Below are 19,170 nucleotides of genomic sequence, written 5' to 3' on the forward strand. Positions count from 1 at the left end.
GGCTTACGTGGACGACATCGTAGTCAAGTCCAAAAAGGGCGACCAGCTCATCCCTGACCTTGAGCTAGCATTCGAAAGGCTGAGAGACAAGCGCATCAAACTCAACCCTGAAAAGTGTGATTTTGGGGTTCCGAGGGGCATGCTGCTTGGCTTCATCATCTCCGTGCATGGCATCGAAGCCAATCCGGAGAAAATAGCGGCCATCAGCGATATGGGGCCGATCCGAAATATAAAAGGAGTTCAGAGCGTCACGGGATGTCTTGCGGCCCTGAGCCGCTTCATCTCGCGCCTTGGCGAACGGGGGCTCCCTCTCTACCGACTCTTGAAGAAGACCGACCGCTTTGTGTGGACCACCGAGGCCCAGGAGGCGCTTGACCGGCTCAAGAACCTCCTGACGAAAGCCCCGATCCTGGTCCCATCAACCGACGGGGAGCCACTCCAGCTCTACATCGTGGCGACCACCCAGGTGGTTAGCGCGGCTCTTGTGGTGGAGCGAGAAGAGGAGGGACGTGCCCTCAAGATGCAGTGCCCGGTGTACTTCATCAGCGAGGTCCTGTTCGAGTCCAAGGCCCGCTACCCTTAGATCCAGAAGCTCATCTACGCAGTCCTCATCACAAAGAGGAAGTTGTGCCACTACTTCACCTCCCACTCGGTGACAGTCGTCTCGTCGTTCCCCCTCGGCGAGATGATCCGGAATCAAGACGCCACAGGGCGGATCGCGAAGTGGGCGCTCGAGCTTATGGACCAGGGCATCACCTACGCCCCTCGCACGGCCATCAAGTCCCAGGTACTCGCCGACTTTGTCGCAGAGTAGACGGAGATCCAGACACCACCGGCGCCGGAGAAGCAGGAGTACTGGACGATGTACTTCGACGGGTCGCTAATGAAGGCTCGCGCCGGAGCGGGTCTGGTCTTCGTCTCCCCCCTCGACGTGCGCATGAGGTACATGATCCGCCTCTACTTTCCTACCTCTAACAATATCACTGAGTACGAGGCTCTCCTCAATGGGCTTCGCATCGCCATCGAGTTAGGCATCCGGCGGTTGGACATCTAGGGCGACTCCCAGCTAGTCATTGAGCAAGTCATGAAGGAGTGGAGCTGCCACGACCCCAAGATGGCGACGTACTGCAACAAAGTCCGCAAGCTCGAAGACAAGTTCGACGGCCTGGAACTCAACCACGTCGCAAGACGTTTCAACGAGGCAGCTGACGAGCTGGCGAAAGCGGCGTCCGGCTGAAAGCCCGTCCCCGACGGTGTCTTCGTCAGCGACCAATACAAGCCCTCAATCCGCTACAAGGAATCGGGAGGGGTCGGCAACGCACTGCCTGTCCCAGGCTTGGGCGCCGACCCGGGAGGGGTCAGCAACGCGCCACCTATCCCAGACTCGGGAGCCGACCCCGGAGTGGTCGGCAACACGCCACCTCTCCTGGAGTCGGAGGCTTTTCCCTCTGACCCCAAGGTCATGGACATCGACACGAACCCAGCAGAGGGGCCCGACCCCCCGCCCGACTGGAGAGCCCCGTACCTGAACTACCTCATCCGCGAGTCGCTCCCGACAGACAAGACAGAGGCGCGGAGGATTGCCCGTCGCGCTAAATCCTTCGTCATCATCGACCAAGAGCTCTATAAGCGGAGCCACACCAGTATCCTCCAGCGCTGCATCCCGATCGAGCAGGGAAGGGCGTTGATATAGGACATCCACGCCGGAGCCTGCAGCCACCACGCCGCGCCCAGAACCCTCATCAGGAACGCCTTCCGATAGGGCTTTTACTAGCTGACAGCAGTCGCCAATGCTACCCACGTAGTGCGCACCTGCGAGGGTGCCAGTTCTTCGCGCGCCAAACCCATCTGCCCGCCCAGGCTCTCCAGACCATCCCCATCACGTGGCCTTTCGTGGTCTGGGGACTGGACCTCGTCGGGCCTTTCAAGAAGGCGCCCAGGGGCTTCACCCATCTGCTTGTCGCTGTCGACAAGTTCTCAAAGTGGATCGAGGCGCGACCGGTCGTGCAAATCAAGTCCGAGCAGGCGATACAATTCTTCACTAATATTATCCATCGCTTCGGAGTCCCCAACTCCATCATCACAGACAACGGCACGCAGTTCACCGGGGAGAAGTTCCTCAAGTTCTGCGACGACCACCACATCCGAGTGGACTGGTCGGCCGTGACGCATCCCCGCACAAATGGGCAAGTTGAGCGGGCCAACGGCATGATACTCTAGGGTCTCAAGCCGCGAATCTTCGACCAACTCAACAAATTCGGCGGCCGATGGGTCGCGGAGCTCCCCGCGGTCCTGTGGAGCCTGAGGACGACCCCCAGTAGGGCGACCGGCTTCACCCCGTTCTTCATGGTCTACGGGTCCGAGGCAATCCTCCCCACCGACCTGGAGTCGCCAAGGGTCAAGGCGTACGATGAACAAGGGAACCAGGCATCGCTCGAGGACGCGCAGGACTAGCTCGACGAAGTGTGCGATGTGGCCTTGCTGCACTCGGCCAAGTACCAGCAGGCCTTATGACGATACCACAGCCGCAAGGTACGAGGCCGAGCCTTCAACGTTGGCGACCTGGTGCTTCGCCTCGTCCAGGACAACAGAGGCCAACACAAGCTGACCCCTCCATGGGAAGGTCCCTTCATCGTCGCGCAAGTACTGCGGCCGGGCACGTACAAGCTGGCGACCCCCGACGGGCAGATCTTCACCAACGCTTGGAACATAGAGCAGCTAAGACGTTTCTACCCTTAGTTATTGTTTCCAAGTTTGTACATACATACTTCTGTAATCGTTTAATTCACGAAAAAGGGTAGTTTTGAGTCGATTTTGTTTGAGTTTCGTCCTAGGCTTAGGAATATCCAACCCTGGCTCTGCCCCAGGGTCCCTTATCCCTCGGGGGCTATCAGGGGCTCCAGCCCAAGTCACTCGACGTCTTCTCAAAACACCTTTCCTCCGAACCGACCCTCTTCCTAAACGTTTGGGCGTGAAAAGGAAAGAGTGAACGAACGACGCTCAGGCAAGACTGATCGGACTGCGAAAAACCTACACCCAGCGGCTACGTGCCTTCGCTCATCAGCGCTTACTGACACGCCCGACCCGCACTCTAAACTTTTCAAACCTAAAAAACAGAAAGAGGATCGAAAACTTTTTTCGACAAATTATAGAAAAGCCCTCTGCGGCCATCACAAAAGCAAGTTTAAAGTTAACTAACATATTTACATATTCTGGGGCATCTAAGCCCGATACAGCTAACTTGTTCCTAGGTCCTCCGTCCGATTGCGGGTAACCGATTGCAGAGGAGGTTGAAACAAATGGGTGTATAGGTATCACTTAATACCTATAATCTGTTTACATTACATTTACGCAAACCAAACGTCTCATAATATCTATGAACTAAAAAAGCTAAAATGTCTCATAATATCTATGAACTAAAAAGCTAAAATGACCTGCAGTTTGAAATGGAGGGAGTAAATTATAGTGATATATTTGAAAAGTTATAATGGTATATATCCGGTTAATCCTAAATTTATCTAGTTGAAGGAAGAAAATACCTATTTACCCGGACAAATCCCACACAACGAGAACGGAAGAAGGCACGGTGGTCCCCCACAGGCCCACACAACAAAAACCCCCCACAGCTCCCACGCCGCCGCCGATGGAGGCCTCCGCCGCCGGCGCGCGCGACCGCCAGGCCCTTCGCTTCCTCTGCCCCAAGAGATCCCTACTCTCCCCACCCTCCGCCTCCCCTCTCCGCTGGCTGATCGGCGCACCTCGCGTCCTCCCTCCCTTCACCGTCGCCGCCGCCCTGCGCCCCCTTCACGGCGACCACGCCGCCCCCGATCTCACCAGGGAAGCAGGCAAGTCTCTCACCCACCGGCCCGCCCAAGCTCTCCTGGTCTCACCCGAGGGCCTGACGGTCTCGCTGTAATTCTGTGCCTCCCGCAGACGAAATCCGGGGGTTGCTTCCTCGCGGGTTCGACATCGTCGGGGCGCTGCTCGTGGATGGCGAGGGATCCGATGCGGACGCCGCTCGCGCTCTGGAGCTGGCTCGGGCGCTGAGAGAGCGGCTGCTTGGCGTGGCGGTGAGCCATGGCATGGTCGGTGGCAGCATGGATGCCGCCTCCGGGGAGATTCGGTTTGTTACCTCTGAGAGCGGCGGGACGGACGCGGTGGAAGGGTTGGAGGTTGTGTGGGAGGATGAGCCAGGGAGGTTGTTGTGGGAGAAGGGTTGCCTTCTGCACTGTGAGCTGCCGCTGAAGCTGCCACTCTATGTTCCGGCGGATGAGATTTCTGGTAAATGCTTCAAAGTTTATATCTATCTATTAACCTGTTACAGTACAAAATTAACGAGCAGAAGTAGAATCCAACATGATATGCTTTGTCCTGTTATCTATTAGATGAAGTTGAGTGCAGTGTGTTCCTTTTGTTGCGCATCAACAGTCTGCTGATGGGTCATCTGATCCTGTTATTTCAGATCAATATATCGTATTGTGATACTCACCTTAATATTTGCATAGAAACAATCATTCTTCTTTACAATGTTAACAATCATGATATGATGTGTCCTGACATCTATTTGAAGAATTTGTAGTGCTGCGTATTCCTTTTGTTGCAAGCGGTTCAGTTTTTTAGATTAACATTTCACGTTAAGATACTGCTTCTATCTTTATGTGTGCCTAGAAACAATCATTCTTCTTAACAATTCTCAGTTCTCTACTCGCCCCGTGACTTATAATTTGCATAGCCAAATTATTTGTTGGATAAGGGGCCAAGTTGCTGCATTTTGCATTGTTGTAGGGTCTTCCATGTTTCAACTATGTGATTTCTTAAGGCTGACAAATATTCTCTCATCCAAGGAACCCACTACAGTGAGACTATTAGACTGCCTGTGCATTGCCATAGATCTAAATTCTAAAACCAAACAATCTAATTCTATTATTCTAACTATGTACATGTTGTGGACTCTTTCATTGGAAAGGTTTACAGCCGCAGAGAGAAGGTACCAGGGCCTGTTGTGGCGCCTGAAACTGGCGCCTAAAAGTCCCTGCCTTAGGGGACAAGTTAGAGATAAGGTCAGTTAGAAGGAGATAAGATTAGATCAGATTGGTTGGCTAGTTTGTTGGGGCCGGACTCTATATATTCCAGGCGCATGGAGAGTTGTAATCAAGCAAGAATAGATCTAGAACTCAGAGCCTCCTAGGGAGGACGAGTAGGATTTGTTCTTGAGCCATTGTAACCTGTCCTCAGAGCTATAGAGTTCCCTGTTCCTCCCCCAATCCCTGCGCCATATCAGTACATGAATGGGTAGATCACCCCTCTCTTCTCGTTGTAACTGAAACTAAAATTTTGCATCATTTGTAAGTCGATGCGCTAAAGTGAAAATTCAAATTTATCTCATTATAAAATGGCTAACCTATTTATATATAAAAAACTAGACCAACCTAGAGGAACTAGGTGGCTTTATATTAAAAATAAAATAGGCAACCAAATTCGCCTCGACGAGCACTTGAACCTGGGTGGTCGTGTACATCCACACTCTCAACCGAGCTAGGCTCATTTTCTTCGGGGACCTATTTATCATGTATCTTTGTTACTAAATTGAATTTTTTATATAAAGTTTGCATGTATGCTCAATCTTATATTCACAGAAGATCCACTAGAAGTGAAGATGCAAGAACATACCACTGCCACTGTCACCAACTTAATTTTTCAAAGTAGAACTTGTAAAGAATAAAAAGGTTTGACTGCATAGTCTGATAGACAAAGTCATGTGTGTGTTGGGTGTGCTATTTATCTATCTTTGTGCCTGTGTGCACTTTATCTATTTAGATGGTCTTTAGATGCGTTTTAGATGCTTTGCTTAGCTTTTAAGCCACCAACCCGTGTTTGGCCTATATGTACCCCAAAGACCCCTTTGTGGGATGGGAATGGAAAAGATCATTTTGGGCTAAAAATTGGATTCAGAGCCTAATTTCCTTTCTACTTACCCTCTCCTCTCTCCTCTCTCCCGTACCCGAGCCCACTCTCTCCTAGCCCAGATTCGGCAGCCGGCGGGTCTCCTCCACCATCCCGCAGCCCGGTTCCGGCGGCGGCAGCTCGATTCCCCATGGGTGGCGGTGAAATTCGGGCGGCGGCCGTGGCTCGACGCAGGGCAGGCGGCGGTGCGCGAGGTAGATGCGGGCGGCTCGGGCTCGGTGCAGCTTGGCGTGGCACGGACGCAGGCGGGCGGCGGCGTGCGGCAGCAGAGTAGCTCACGGGTGGCGGTAGCACCCTCTTCCCCAACCTCTTCCTCAACATGGCGGGCTCCTGGCGTGCGGTAGAAGGCGCAGGTGGCGTTGGTCCAGCGGTTGGCGCGGCTTCGGCGACTGGCGCAGCACCCGCAGACGACGCGGGGCGCGCGGTCGGCGCGCCGCTATTGCGCTCGGCTCGCTCCTCGGCCCGCTCGCGATCCTCACGGGCCTCCTCCCACCACTAGGCCACGACCAGTGGGTGGTGCCGCAGGGCGGCGGCCGAGGAGGAGGCGGCAGAGGAGCAGTGGTGGGAGGAGCGGCGTGCGGCAGCACGCGAGGAGGCTGTGGCAGCGGCAGCACAGCTGTGCGACGCCGAGGTGTGAGAGGCGGCTGCAGCTCGGGCAGCGCGCGCGGTGGCTGTGAAGGCTGCAACGGCACGTGTAGCCGAGGCAGCTCACCTAGCCATGAAGGAGGCACAAGTGGCAGCGGCGGTCGCCACCCAGCAGCGTCTGGAGGCAGACCGGTTGCGCGAGGAGGCGGAGGTGACGCGTAAGATGGTGCAGCGCGACAAGATGGAGTTGAGGCGCACGACGCCCTGCGCCGGTGCCGAGTTGCAGGGCAACCGTCCCGAGCTGGAGGAGGCGGACCGGCGGCGAAACGAGAAGGTGGACCGGTGGGTCCAGGACCTGTGTCGACGCATGGACGTCGGGTGTCCTCGGAGCAGGAGGAGCTCTGTCCACGAGTCTAGCCTCGACTCCGACTCCGACCTCAACTTCGGGCACCGAACTCTAAAGGTCATGAAGACCATCATCCGGGAGTCCGTTGGCAGCACGCAGTGGCCGATGTTGATGAAGACCAACTACATGGAGTGGTCCTCGGTGATGAAGGTGAAGCTCCAGGTGTGGGAGATGTGGGACGCGGTCCAGTACAGCGACGTCGACAACCACGAGGACCGTCGAGCGCTCGAGGCGTTGCTTGCCGCGGTCACGATGGAGATGGCGGCGAACCTCTTGGGGAAGAGGACTGCAAAGGCCGCCTGGGAGGCTATCGTTGCGGCCCGAGTTGGCAGCGACCGCGCCCACCAGTCCACTCTGCAGAAGCTTCGGCAGGAGTGGGATCGTCTGACTTTCAAGCCAGGCGAGGACATCGACGACTTCGCCCTCCGTCTCTCTAGCTTGATGCAGCGGCTGGAGCGGTAAGGCGACGACGTGATCAACGAGGAGAAAGCCGTTGCGAAGTTCCTGCGCGTCGTTCCGAAGAAGTACTCGCAGCTCACTATCTCCATCGAGACGCTTCTCGATCTCTTAGCGTTGTCGATCGAGGAGCTGACGGGGCGACTCAAGGCGATCGACGACCGCGAGGAGATGACGTCTGGCGGGCCCGTCACCATTGGTAGCAAGCTCCACCTCACTGAGGAGCAGTGGCTCGCCCGCTAGAGGGAGCGGAAGAAGGGGGAGCCTTCTTCCTCGACAGGCGGCTGCAAGTCGCGCAAGACACCCAAGGCGCGAGGAGGTGTCAAGGGCGGCGTGCAAGGAGTCGCCCAGGGCGGTGCAGCCAGTGAGCCCAAGCCGGCACAAGACGACAACTGCCACAACTGTGGCAGGACTGGCCACTGGGCTAGGGAGTGTTGCCAGTCGAAGCGCGGCCAGGCCCATGTCGCGCAGGGTGCGGAGGAGCCGCCACCTCTGTTCCTTGCTCATAAGAGCATCGAGCTACTTGCAACGGCATCGGTCGCGACGGCTCTCCTCCACCTCGACGAGCCGCGCGCACGTATTTCTCGGCGACGGTACTAGCGACGACAAGATCGACGGCTGGTTCCTCGACAGTGGTGCCACGCACCACATGATTGGGCGCAGGGAGTACTTTTCCGACCTGAACGTCGACGTACGCGACTTCTTCAAGTTCGGCAACTCTTCGGCCGTGGACATCAAGGGCATCGGCTCCGTCGTTCTCATCGCCTAAGACTGGCGAGTACTGACTCCTCACTGGAGTCTTCTACATCCCCGCGTTGGGAAACTTGATCATCAGCCTTGGACAACTGGATGAGAATGGCTTACGCGTGGAGATCGATGGTGGAGTGCTCCGGATCTGGGATCGACGACAGCGCCTACTCGCCAAGGTGGAGAGGGAGCAACCACCTCTACGTCTTCTACGCGGAGGTGGCGGAACCCCTCTGCCTTGCTGCTCGCCGTGACGACGAGGCTTGGCGGTGGCATGAGCGCTTTGGGCACCTCCGCTTCGAGGCCCTAAAGCGGCTCAGCACCAAGAAGATGGTGCGGGCCATGTCGTGCGTCGACCACGTGGAGCAGCTCTGCGACACCTGCATCGTGACGAAGCAGAAGCGACGCCCTTTCCCTCACCAAGCGAGCTTCTGAGCCAAGGAGCGGCTCGAGCTCGTGCACGGCGACCTTTGCGGGCCGGTGACGCCGGCTACACCTAGAGGGCGACGCTACTTCCTACTAGTCAACGACGTCTCCCAATACATGTAGGTTGTCCTCCTCGACACCAAGGAAGTTGCTGCGGACGCCATCAAGCACGTTCAAGCTGCTGCGGAGAATGAGTGCGGCTGCAAGCTGCACGTGCTGCGCACCGACAATGGCGGCAAGTTCACGGCGGCTGAGTTCGTGTCGTACTGCGTCGACGAGGGAATCCAGCGCCACTACTCCGTGCTGTACACCCCGCAGCAGAATAGCATCGTCGCGTGGAGCAACCAGACGGTGGTGGCCATGGCCCGAGCCCTCCTTAAGCAAAGGAGAATGCCGGCCATCTTCTGGGGAGAAGCGGTGCTGACGGCCTTCCACATCCTCAACTGCTCACCCACCAAGGCTCTCGATGGTATGACACCATATGAGGCTTGGCATAGGCGTAAGTCGGCGGTCGCCCACCTCCACGTCTTCAGCTGCCTCGCATACATCAAGGAGCTGAGCCACATCGGCAAGCTCAATGACAGGAGCACCCCAGGGGTGTTCATTGGTTACGCTGACGGGGTGACAGCCTACCGCATCCTCGACCCGGAGACATAGCGTGTGCACACGGCACGCGACGTTGTGTTCGCGAAGGGCGAGGTTGGGCATGGGGCAAGATGGTGGATGATGGCTCGACTCCGACGTACGACGACTTCATCGTTGACTCCGTCCACTTCGAGGGAGCTGGGGGAGTGGGCAGCTCTTCTTCGCCGAGCGTGCCTACCCTAGTCCCCGGGTCTCCACCGACTCCGGCGAGTACTACTCCAGCTGCGACGAGCTCTCTACCGCCACCACCACAGCCGGCCATGCCACACCCAAACCTCGTGTGGGGCTAATCGTTTTCATTTACCATCTTATGGAAGACCCTTTTCGTTCCACTTAGCCCTATTGGGCTCTCCTGCGCTGGCAGCTACTTCTCCGGGCACGCCTGCACCAACACTGGCTCACAACGAGCACAGTCCGGTGGAGTCCGCCACTTCGCTTTCTCATCTTGAGGACCGCGTCAACGCGTATCACGACGGCGAGCCTCTGAGGTATCGCACCATGGAGGACATCCTCGGCAACCAGCCGGTGCCGGGACTGGTGCCTCACGACCTGGAGGTGGAGCTGCACGTCACGTACGACGATGGCGAGCCTCGCTCTTTCACTGAGGCTGAGGGACACGCGGCATGGCGCGCCACGATGAAGCTGGAGATGGAAGTTGTTGAGAAGAACCGAACTTGGGAGCTAGCTGATCTTTCTCGCGGTCACCGCGCGATTACCCTTAAGTGGGTGTACAAGCTGAAGAAGGATGAAGCTGGTGCTATTGTCAAGCACAAGGCTCGCTTGGTGGCGTGGGTTTGTGCAGCAGGAGGGGGTCGACTTCGATGATGCCTGCGCTCCTGTTGCACGGATGGAGTCTGTGCATCTCCTCGCACTGGCAGCCCAGGAGGGCTGGCGCGTCCACCACATGGACGTCAAGTCGGCGTTCCTCAACGGCGACTTGAAGGAGGTCTACGTCCACTAGCCGTCAGGATTCATCATCCCCAGCAAGGATGACAAAGTGTTGCGCCTGCGCAAGGCCCTCTACGGCTTGCGGCAGGCACCGCGAGCTTGGAATGCCAAGCTGGATGCCACCTTGAAGACTATGGGCTTTGAGAAAAGCCCGCACGAGGTGGCCGTCTATCGGCGGGGCAACAAAGGCAATGCCCTATTGGTGGGCGTCTACGTCGACGATTTGGTGATCACGGGTACCAAGGACGAGGAGGTGGAGGCGTTCAAGGAGATGAAGGCCGCCTTCCAGATGAGTGACCTGGGGCCTCTCTCCTTCTACCTGGGGATTGAGGTGCACCAAGACGACTCCGGCACTTCGACAGGCTGCCTACGCCAAGCGCGTCGTTGAGTTGTGGGGGCTCACCGACTGCAACCCAGCTCTTACTCGGATGGAGAGGCTGGAGCTGAGCCGCGACAGCATGTGTGAGGAGGTGGATGCTACACAGTACTGGTGCCTTGTGGGGAGCCTTTGCTACCTCGCCCACACGCAGCCAGACTTGGCGTTCTCTGTCAGCTACGTCAGTCAGTTCATGCAGCGACCGACGACGGAGCACCAGCAGGCTGTCAAGAGGATCCTCTGCTACGTTGCGGGGACTCTCGACTACGGCCTCCACTACCCGAGGTGTCCTGGGGCAGCACACTTCATCGGCTACAGTAACAGCGACCACGCCGGCGACATCGACACCAACAAGAGCACGAGCATGATGTTCTTCCTTGGCAAGTGCCTCGTTAGCTGGCAGTCGGTCAAGCAGCAGGTGGTGGCCCTGTCCAGTTGTGAGGCCGAGTACATCGCTGCTTCTTCCGCTTCAACTCAGGCTCGCTGGCTCGCTCTGCTGCTCGGTGATCTCCTTGGCAAGGACGTTGAAGCAGTGGAGCTCAGGGTGGATAGCAAGTCCGCTCTGGCTCTGGCAAAGAATCCCGTCTTCCACGAGCGAAGCAAGCACATCAGAGTGAAGTACCACTTCATCCGAGGTTGCTTGGAGGAAGGGAGTGTCAGGGCGAACTACATCAACACCAAGGATCAACTCGCCGACCTTCTTACCAAGTCCCTTGGAAGGATCAAGTTCCAAGAACTCTGCTCTAGGATTGGGATGGTCCAATTGCCGCTCAAGACATGCAAGACTTAGGAGGAGATTGATAGACTAAGTCATGTGTGTGTTGGGTGTGCTATTTATCTATCTATGTGCCTGTGTGCACTTAGATGCTTTTTAGATGCTTTGCTTAGCTTCTAAGCCACCTACCCATGGTTGGCCTATATGTACCCCAAAGACCCCTTTGTGGGATGGGAATGGAAAAGATCATTTTGGGCTAACATAGTCATGTCTGTCTGTACTAGGTTATTTTATGGAATCTGTTTTCCTCTTTTCATTATAAAACAATTGTATTGGATATTTAGGTGTATAGCAAACCATCTGCTTCTGAAGGGAATGATATAATTTTGTAATTGTGATACTTTTCTTGCAGGCATTGAAGAACGGTTTTCTTCACTTATTGAATCTACAACTGCTGAACTCAGAGATCCTCATGTTTCGTTCCTAGTTGAGGGGCCAATTACATCTAATGAATCACATCATTCTATCATCTTACATGGTGATGCTTTAAGTTCTGATTCTCATGTACCTGGAAACTCAAGAACAAAGGAATGCATGACAAGTATTGTATCTTGTTCAGAATTCTTCCCAGAAAAGAGGTACAACCTCTCACTGACAAAAGAGGTAATCTGATACTCAACCAAACTTCTTGTTTTATAATGTTATTTTTGAGGAGTGTGGTAGTTTTGAATTGGCTTCCTTATCTCTCTTGTACGGGCATCAAAATAATTTCTTCAGTGTCTGTTACACATCTTTCATCTTTCACGAAGATCTGTTTCGAATTGTCCTAAGGGAGTAAGGTTGTGTGTAAATACGAAATATGTGAAAGGCAGCTGCCAATGAAGACTTATTTCTTTCCAGAATTTGCTAGTACTCCCTCCGTTCCAAATTATAAGTTGTTTTTGCTTTGTCCTAAGTCAAACTTATTTAATTTTGGACCAAATTTATAGACAAGCATAAATATCTACAATATCAAACTAGTTTCACTAGATAGACCATGAAATATATTTTCACAGTCCATTTATTTGATATCGTAGATGTTAAATATATTTTTCCATAAACTTGGTCAAAGTTAGACAATTATACTTAGGGCAAAGCTAAAACGACTTATAATTTTTAACGGAAGGAGTACGATAAATGGATCATGCAGAGTGCCATCTACACGCATACTTCTGTATCACATGACATTTCGGGTCACAACTTTCTAAAACTTTTGTTTGCTAGAATGCAGATGCAATCGAAATAACTGTCCTGTCCAATCAATCAGTAGGTAGCTTGAAGCCTGGCATCACACCTGTGGTAGAGTATTTTCCAGGTAATTAGTTTCCTAGTGTTCAAAGTCTGCTTCTCAAAGTTGACGTTTCACTTTAATACCCTAGATATCACCAGCAGATATGGTTTTCTTTCCTAGCAAAATTATTTAGCAGAAAGTTTACTTATCCATTTCCCTTGACCCATCTTACTTTTTTTCCACTTTTTGATTTACTTAAAGTGTTATTTTGTGCCCTCGTGTTACTGAAACATATCTTTTCTTTTTTCAGCCCCAGCACCTGCCAGCCTAAGAGTAATCAACTTGAAGCTTGATATACTATGCTACTCGTCAATAGATTTCCCTGTGGCGGTTGCTGTATCTGAACTTGTTATCCCAGGTTTAGCTGATCAGATGAGTGTAATGAAGAAGATTATTGCATCAGAGATAGCTAAACAAGCACAGGTATGTGATTTGCTTAATCTGATAATTGTTCTTACTTAAGCAGCACATACGTGCGCAGCATAGATATCTGTGTAGAACCATGCCACAGTTGCAGATTACTTGAAGTCTATAAAAAAACACAAGATCTTAAGATGACACTGATGAAAGTTGATGCATGTTTTGGAGTTTAAATAGTTTGTCACAACATATTTTTTATCTATTTAGATATTAATACTGGAACCTAAAACAAGGTGTGGGCAAACCCTTCGTTTTAATAAAGCAGTTTGTGGGGATTAGATATTTGAAGTAGTTCTCTTGTCCATTTAATGAAAGAAGATTTTAGTGATAACAGTTTTCTCTTAATATGAGTATGTAGTCCATGATCCTTGACCATTTCTTAGATCTGTTCCTCATCGATCTATGTGTACAGGGTACTTAGACAGCTACTTTTAAATGACAAGAATAACATATACGGTAGCTAACCAAATTAGGAAATGTAAGTAAAAGCTGTGGGATTGGTGCATAACATCACTATGAACTTTCATTTCTGAACTAACTTTTAGGTTCTTTAATGTTAGCTGTGAATATGACCATTGTGTCACCATGCCATTTATTACTCCGCAGAAGAACCCGTTCCTGTTGTCGCCTTTGATAATCATCGGCACACATATCTATTCTAGGCAGTCTGCATGTGATTTTCAATCTATTGGTGGAATTTGCACTTTGCTACTTCTAGTTCAAAATGGATAAGTAAAATATACTAATGGGACCTACGTGGGCAATCAAGCAATTGGTGTTTGGTGTTTTCTTTCCTCTTCCAATGCATACATGACAAGACAAGTTCTGTTAATCATTAACCTTGATTCTTTGAGTGTGTCATTCATATAAACATGATTGTCATTTAAAACTGCTTCCTAAAGTGTTTTTTTGTCTTTGTTTGCAGCTTTGTCCGTACCATTTCATTCCTTCGGGATTGCATATTCCAGTAACAGCCATATACGATACAAGATACGGGGAGATCGAGGAGAAGCAGAGTATGAAAATTTCTATGATGCTACTATTTCTGAAAAGATCATAATTTATTTCATTACTTCTCTATTATTCTGCCTAAAAAAATCCTTATTATTTACAGGTGAGCTAAGAAAAGAACTGCACGTAAGGCTAGGACTTCCCTTAGACCGGCCTTTGTTGCGAATTTCTAATGCATTGACTTTTGGTGACATGGGAAAGAGGGTGAAAAAGACATCAAGAAATGGTATTCATTATGCATATGTTGCAACACCTCCATTACATTTTTTCTTCTTAATTACAATTTTTGTCCATGTGGCCAAATTTCTAGAAATATGTTTCAAAGCATATAAATTTGCCAAAAATCATGTTCTACCATGTGAGAAATTAATAACATCGTCAAACATGAGCGTAAGGACTACTATGTTATTATGTAATCTTCTGCAAATTATCTTTCCGTTCCTCGTAAAATAATTTATTTTCATGCATTGTGGTGTTTTGTAACATTCAGGTTCTTCACTGCCTCGAGATGTCCACAGAGAAATTCCATCCAGTGGTGGTTAGTGGTTGCTGTATTTCTTACTTAAGAAAAATAACAAATTTTGTGAATGTATCTTCTCAATGCGGACAATGACGTAAAGTTTTATGTTTATTGCAGTATCTGGAGGAATTATGTCTTTGATTGATGGTTCATATGAGTATTATCATTACCTTCATGATGGTATTGATGACAATGTAATGTCCTGCAGGCTACAGCCAACCAATCTGGAGTTTGAAATTGTCGCTCAAGTGTTTGTTTAGATGCATATGATCATTTGTAGGGCTGTATGGAAATTTCCTTCCCCAGCCCTCACAATGTGTGGGATCTTACAGCACTGGGTTCACCCTCTTTGTTTAGTATTTCTTTAGATGCATCAACTCTAAGAAAAACTACTTTTTCTTTGCAGTTTGTTTCATATAGGTGTTAAGGTTAGAAATATGTTGAAGCATTTCCAGTTTGTTTTTATTCAACTAGATTGCTTGACAACCTTCATAAAAGATCATGGATCCATTTATGATGTTGGTTACTGCAAAGATTTTAGATAGCAGTTTCTTTGATCCTAATCTAGATACATGATATTGCATCTGTTCATTGTTTGGACACCTAAGTGATGAACTTACACCACAAATGTTTATTTTGAAACAACTTTGCACATGCAGTTTGCAGGCACACTTAAAAACTCTAGATACAACCATGCTATCATGAACTAAATATTTGGAGTTCAATGCAAATAAAATTTCAATTGAAACTTTGATTGGTTTAAATAAAAAATCCGTGCTTATATGATTAGTGTGGATTGATATTTCTCAATATCTTCAAAAGTCAAAATAATTGAGTTCTTGTTGCGATTAACTTCTAGTTCCCGTACGGCATGTTGCAATCTTCATATGTTATGAAACCTCTAGTTAAAACAATACAATGTGCCGCACAGATTGCAACATGTAGGCCTATAATTTTGTGCAAATATAAAAGTAGAGATCAATATTAACCCCTTCACTAGACCTGAATGCAGCTATTGTGATGGTAGTCCTCTTATTTTATTTATTCTGGACATAGCGATAAAAAATGCAGTGAGTTTTATGTTGAGCACATGTATATTTGTTACAAAAATCATTATTGACCATGGAATATTTTGTTCAGAGGGCATGCCTGTTATGCTTTGTTGCTTTATTTTTTACGTTTCTTTAGTTAAGGAGGCAATGGAGAGGATTGCGTTACAAATTGCAATGTTGCATTTTGAATACCTTCCTTTTAAAATTATCCTGTTAAGCCCATCACTGAGCTTTATGAACTACTGTTTCCGAGAAATTTAACTGTTGTGTGCTCTATTGGTTCGCAAATCTTAGTATTTTTCCTCCATGCAGGGATGGGGATGTGCATATCGGTCTTTACAAACAATTGTTTCTTGGTACAGATTGCAACAGTATTCATCAATAGATGTCCCTTCGCACAGGTTTGTACCTATTTGCTTTGTTGACTTGAATAACTAGGTCATATTCTGCAAACTGACCCTAAGATTATTACAAAGACACCAGCTTGCGATCTGCACCCATGAAAATTCAGAAAATGAGCATATCTGCATTCCAATCTGTCTCAGACAAGCAAAATGCATGGAGATCCTTAATGATATTACCAATAATGTGAATCATTGAACACCTTTTCTACTGTTCTTGATGCCTTTGTTCTGGAAGGGACTAAGGGCAATGTTTTCATGCCCCTACCTATATGCTGAAAATGCTGCAAATGTTAGGGATAGCGAACTATCACGCTGCAATTAATTTGTGAACATTAATGTGATTATATAATGTATGGTTGGAATAAATGCTTTCTACTAGAAAGAAGAATCTTGCCTGTTATTGAAATATATGATGCCAGTTTGATCCATGTTGCTCTTCCAATGTTCCTATTCAGGGAGATTCAACAAGTTCTTGTTGAAATTGGTGACAAGGATCCATCATTTATTGGATCTCGTGAGTGGATTGGAGCCATTGAGCTAAGCTTTGTCCTTGACAAACTGCTAGGAGTGAGTTTCACTATTACTTTTCCATAATTCTTTTCAACCTGATGGAACTGTTGTTTTTCGTTTCTTTTTTTGCCTTATTGGATTGGAAAAACTTGTTTGGCCTATAGTGTAACACCTCGTCCTCCAAAGCCGCACCGCCCAGCCGTTCCAAGGGGCGGGCACGCATACACATAGCACCTTGCTTACACTTTCGTCCTCGCTTCGTGTAAAAGGGTTAACCCAAAGGTGCTATGGCTGGTTGACAAAGGCTTATAAATTGGCTCCACCCTTGCTCAACTAGCAAGGTGGTACTAAACATGTGCACCTGCGCTCATGGGTCACACTGGGCCAACCAAATTGGGCCGGGTGTCACATATGGGCAACAGGATGGTCACATGATCAACTACCAGAAACTCACAAAAGATTGAAAAATAGCCAGCAAACCGGAATCTGGTTACCCTAAATCACTTATGTACTGGCTCAAAAACATCCTGTCCTGTTATTTACTCCCTGCTGTTCTAGAAGGTTAATGAAGCTGCGTGTTAATACCAGCAAATGCTAGTTTCATGTGTTTTCCATCTGTTCAGTATATTTTCTTATGTTATGCCTTTCTCCTTGCTTCATCCTTCATTTTTAGTGCATTTATGTCCTAAATCAACTAGAGATTTGTTTCAAGAACCTTGGTTGAGGGGTGTTGGCATTATGGTGTTGGTGTGGATGGTTTATAAAATTATAATAGGTTATCTCTGCTATATCATTCGGTGTGGTGTTACTGAAATATTTTGTAGTTGCGGTTAAATGTAGAGCTGAAATGGATAGTAGCAGCATTCTAGACTCATTGTTGTGCATCCTTACTAGGACCTCGTTGTTCAGTGAAACTGTCATCACAAGCAGCTATGGCTCCCCTGTCCCACCGACTCACCCTGTGCCACGTGCCACGCCAGAGCCAACATAAGCATCTGAAATTCTCCATGGCCTGGCAGATCGAAGGTGTGATGAGGCCTTCCATGTCGATGACCCTCGCTGTGCCTGGCACGTAGCTAGGCTGCCTCCATGACGGTCCTGCGTTGGCTCCAAATTGGCACGTACAGCTCGAGGGTTAGCATTGAGCAATAATCATTCTGAGCTTCGTAATCCTATCATCTCACCCTGCCATCCTGATAGTGATAGTCCTCTCCGAGCCCTACCATGACATCCGCTGCCCATTAAGGTCCAGTTCCAAGGCTGATGAGGACAACCAGACAACGATCACGGAGAACAGGATTGGATTAGACAGAAATATTGCATGATTCGTTGATAAACATGATTGGAGAGGGTTTTCACTGGTTTCTGTGCAAACCAAACCAACCTGTGCTTTGCTGCTAAAACTATATTGGTGCGGGTTGGTTTGACGTCTTAAACAGTTTGACACCAAGCCATTAACAGGCCTAGGATTTGGTTGTTCAAGTTAATGAGCAAAAGGTGCAGCAGTGTAGCTTGATCCTGCTCATTAATTTTTGAACTGAGATTGAATTAAGCACATAACAGGCTGACTCTAATCATATCACAGGCTTCAAGCTTTTACACTGGCCTTAGCCCCTGGTGTCTGTTTAGGCTCCTATAACCTTCTATCCCTTTTCCTTTTGTTATCGGTTCTCTGTGTCCAATATGCACCTCCCTCTTTTCCCCTCCTCACATAAGGCAGGTGATTGCCTTCTACGTTAACCCTCCTGAACACTATCTCCACTCAATTAATTTATGTGCTTCACATGGATCATTATTTGAATATTTGTGCTAATAAGAAAGGAGCTATTAGGTGCTTTGAAGTAATTTGTGTCCATACCATACTATGCACTTCCATGTTGGCTGAACATAAAATGCATCTTGCAGGTGAGTTGCAAGATTATTAATGTGAGATCTGGTGATGAGCTTCCTGAAAAATGCAGAGAACTTGCCAGGCATTTCGAAACACAGGGAACTCCAGTGATGATTGGTATGTGATTTTGTCCAAAGGTTCTAGTGTTTGACGTTTGATATACCATGTCAAGATCGCTACAGTTGATTCTATGATGCTGTTTGCCATTGAATTAATCACCGGCAAATCCATTCAGGTGGAGGAGTCTTGGCTTACACCCTTCTGGGAGTTGATTATAATGAAGCCAGTGGCGACTGTGCTTTTCTCATCCTTGATCCACACTACACTGGTGCTGACGATCTCAAGAAGATTGTGAATGGTGGATGGTGCGGGTGGAAGAAGTCTGTCGACAGCAAAGGACGAAGCTTCTTCTTGAAAGACAAGTTCTACAACCTTCTTCTACCCCAGAGGCCCAACATGGTGTGAAAGATTTTAGAGGCAATCAGCCTTGGTGATCATAGAGACAGGAACGAGTACAGTTTTCTCCAAAACATGTGGATTGGTTGGCATGATCTTGTAGGGAAACCTGTTTTCGCAGTTCACTCAGCTGGATTTGTGCAGTTAATTTCAAGGTGTTAATTTGCAACCATTTCCCGCTGTTAACATCCTGAGATTAATTTGTAATTGCATAAACTAAGTTGTTATTGCATCCTTACCATGAACTCGAAAAAGGCAACTTGAAATTAGCCATAATGGCCTGATCATTTTTTTTTGCTGTAACATGC

At 49.3% G+C, this 19,170-nt stretch overlaps 1 protein-coding gene across 1 annotated transcript; it reads left to right on the plus strand.

Annotated features, from left to right (window-relative positions):
- Positions 1–3,586: 3,586 nt before the first annotated feature.
- On the plus strand, positions 3,587–19,149 carry LOC117848701 (probable Ufm1-specific protease). The gene is made up of 13 exons (XM_034730214.2): positions 3,587–3,845; positions 3,934–4,281; positions 11,681–11,931; positions 12,532–12,622; positions 12,849–13,021; positions 13,944–14,034; positions 14,133–14,255; positions 14,520–14,567; positions 14,667–14,743; positions 15,914–16,002; positions 16,461–16,572; positions 18,421–18,523; positions 18,642–19,149. The coding sequence occupies exons 1-13, from the start codon at positions 3,644–3,646 to the stop codon at positions 18,869–18,871; spliced, it is 1,938 nt and encodes a 645-aa protein (XP_034586105.1). The 5' UTR covers positions 3,587–3,643; the 3' UTR covers positions 18,872–19,149.
- The last annotated feature ends 21 nt before the right edge of the window (positions 19,150–19,170 follow it).

Source organism: Setaria viridis, chromosome 3 (assembly GCF_005286985.2).
Source record: "Setaria viridis chromosome 3, Setaria_viridis_v4.0, whole genome shotgun sequence".
Taxonomy (NCBI): domain Eukaryota; kingdom Viridiplantae; phylum Streptophyta; class Magnoliopsida; order Poales; family Poaceae; genus Setaria; species Setaria viridis.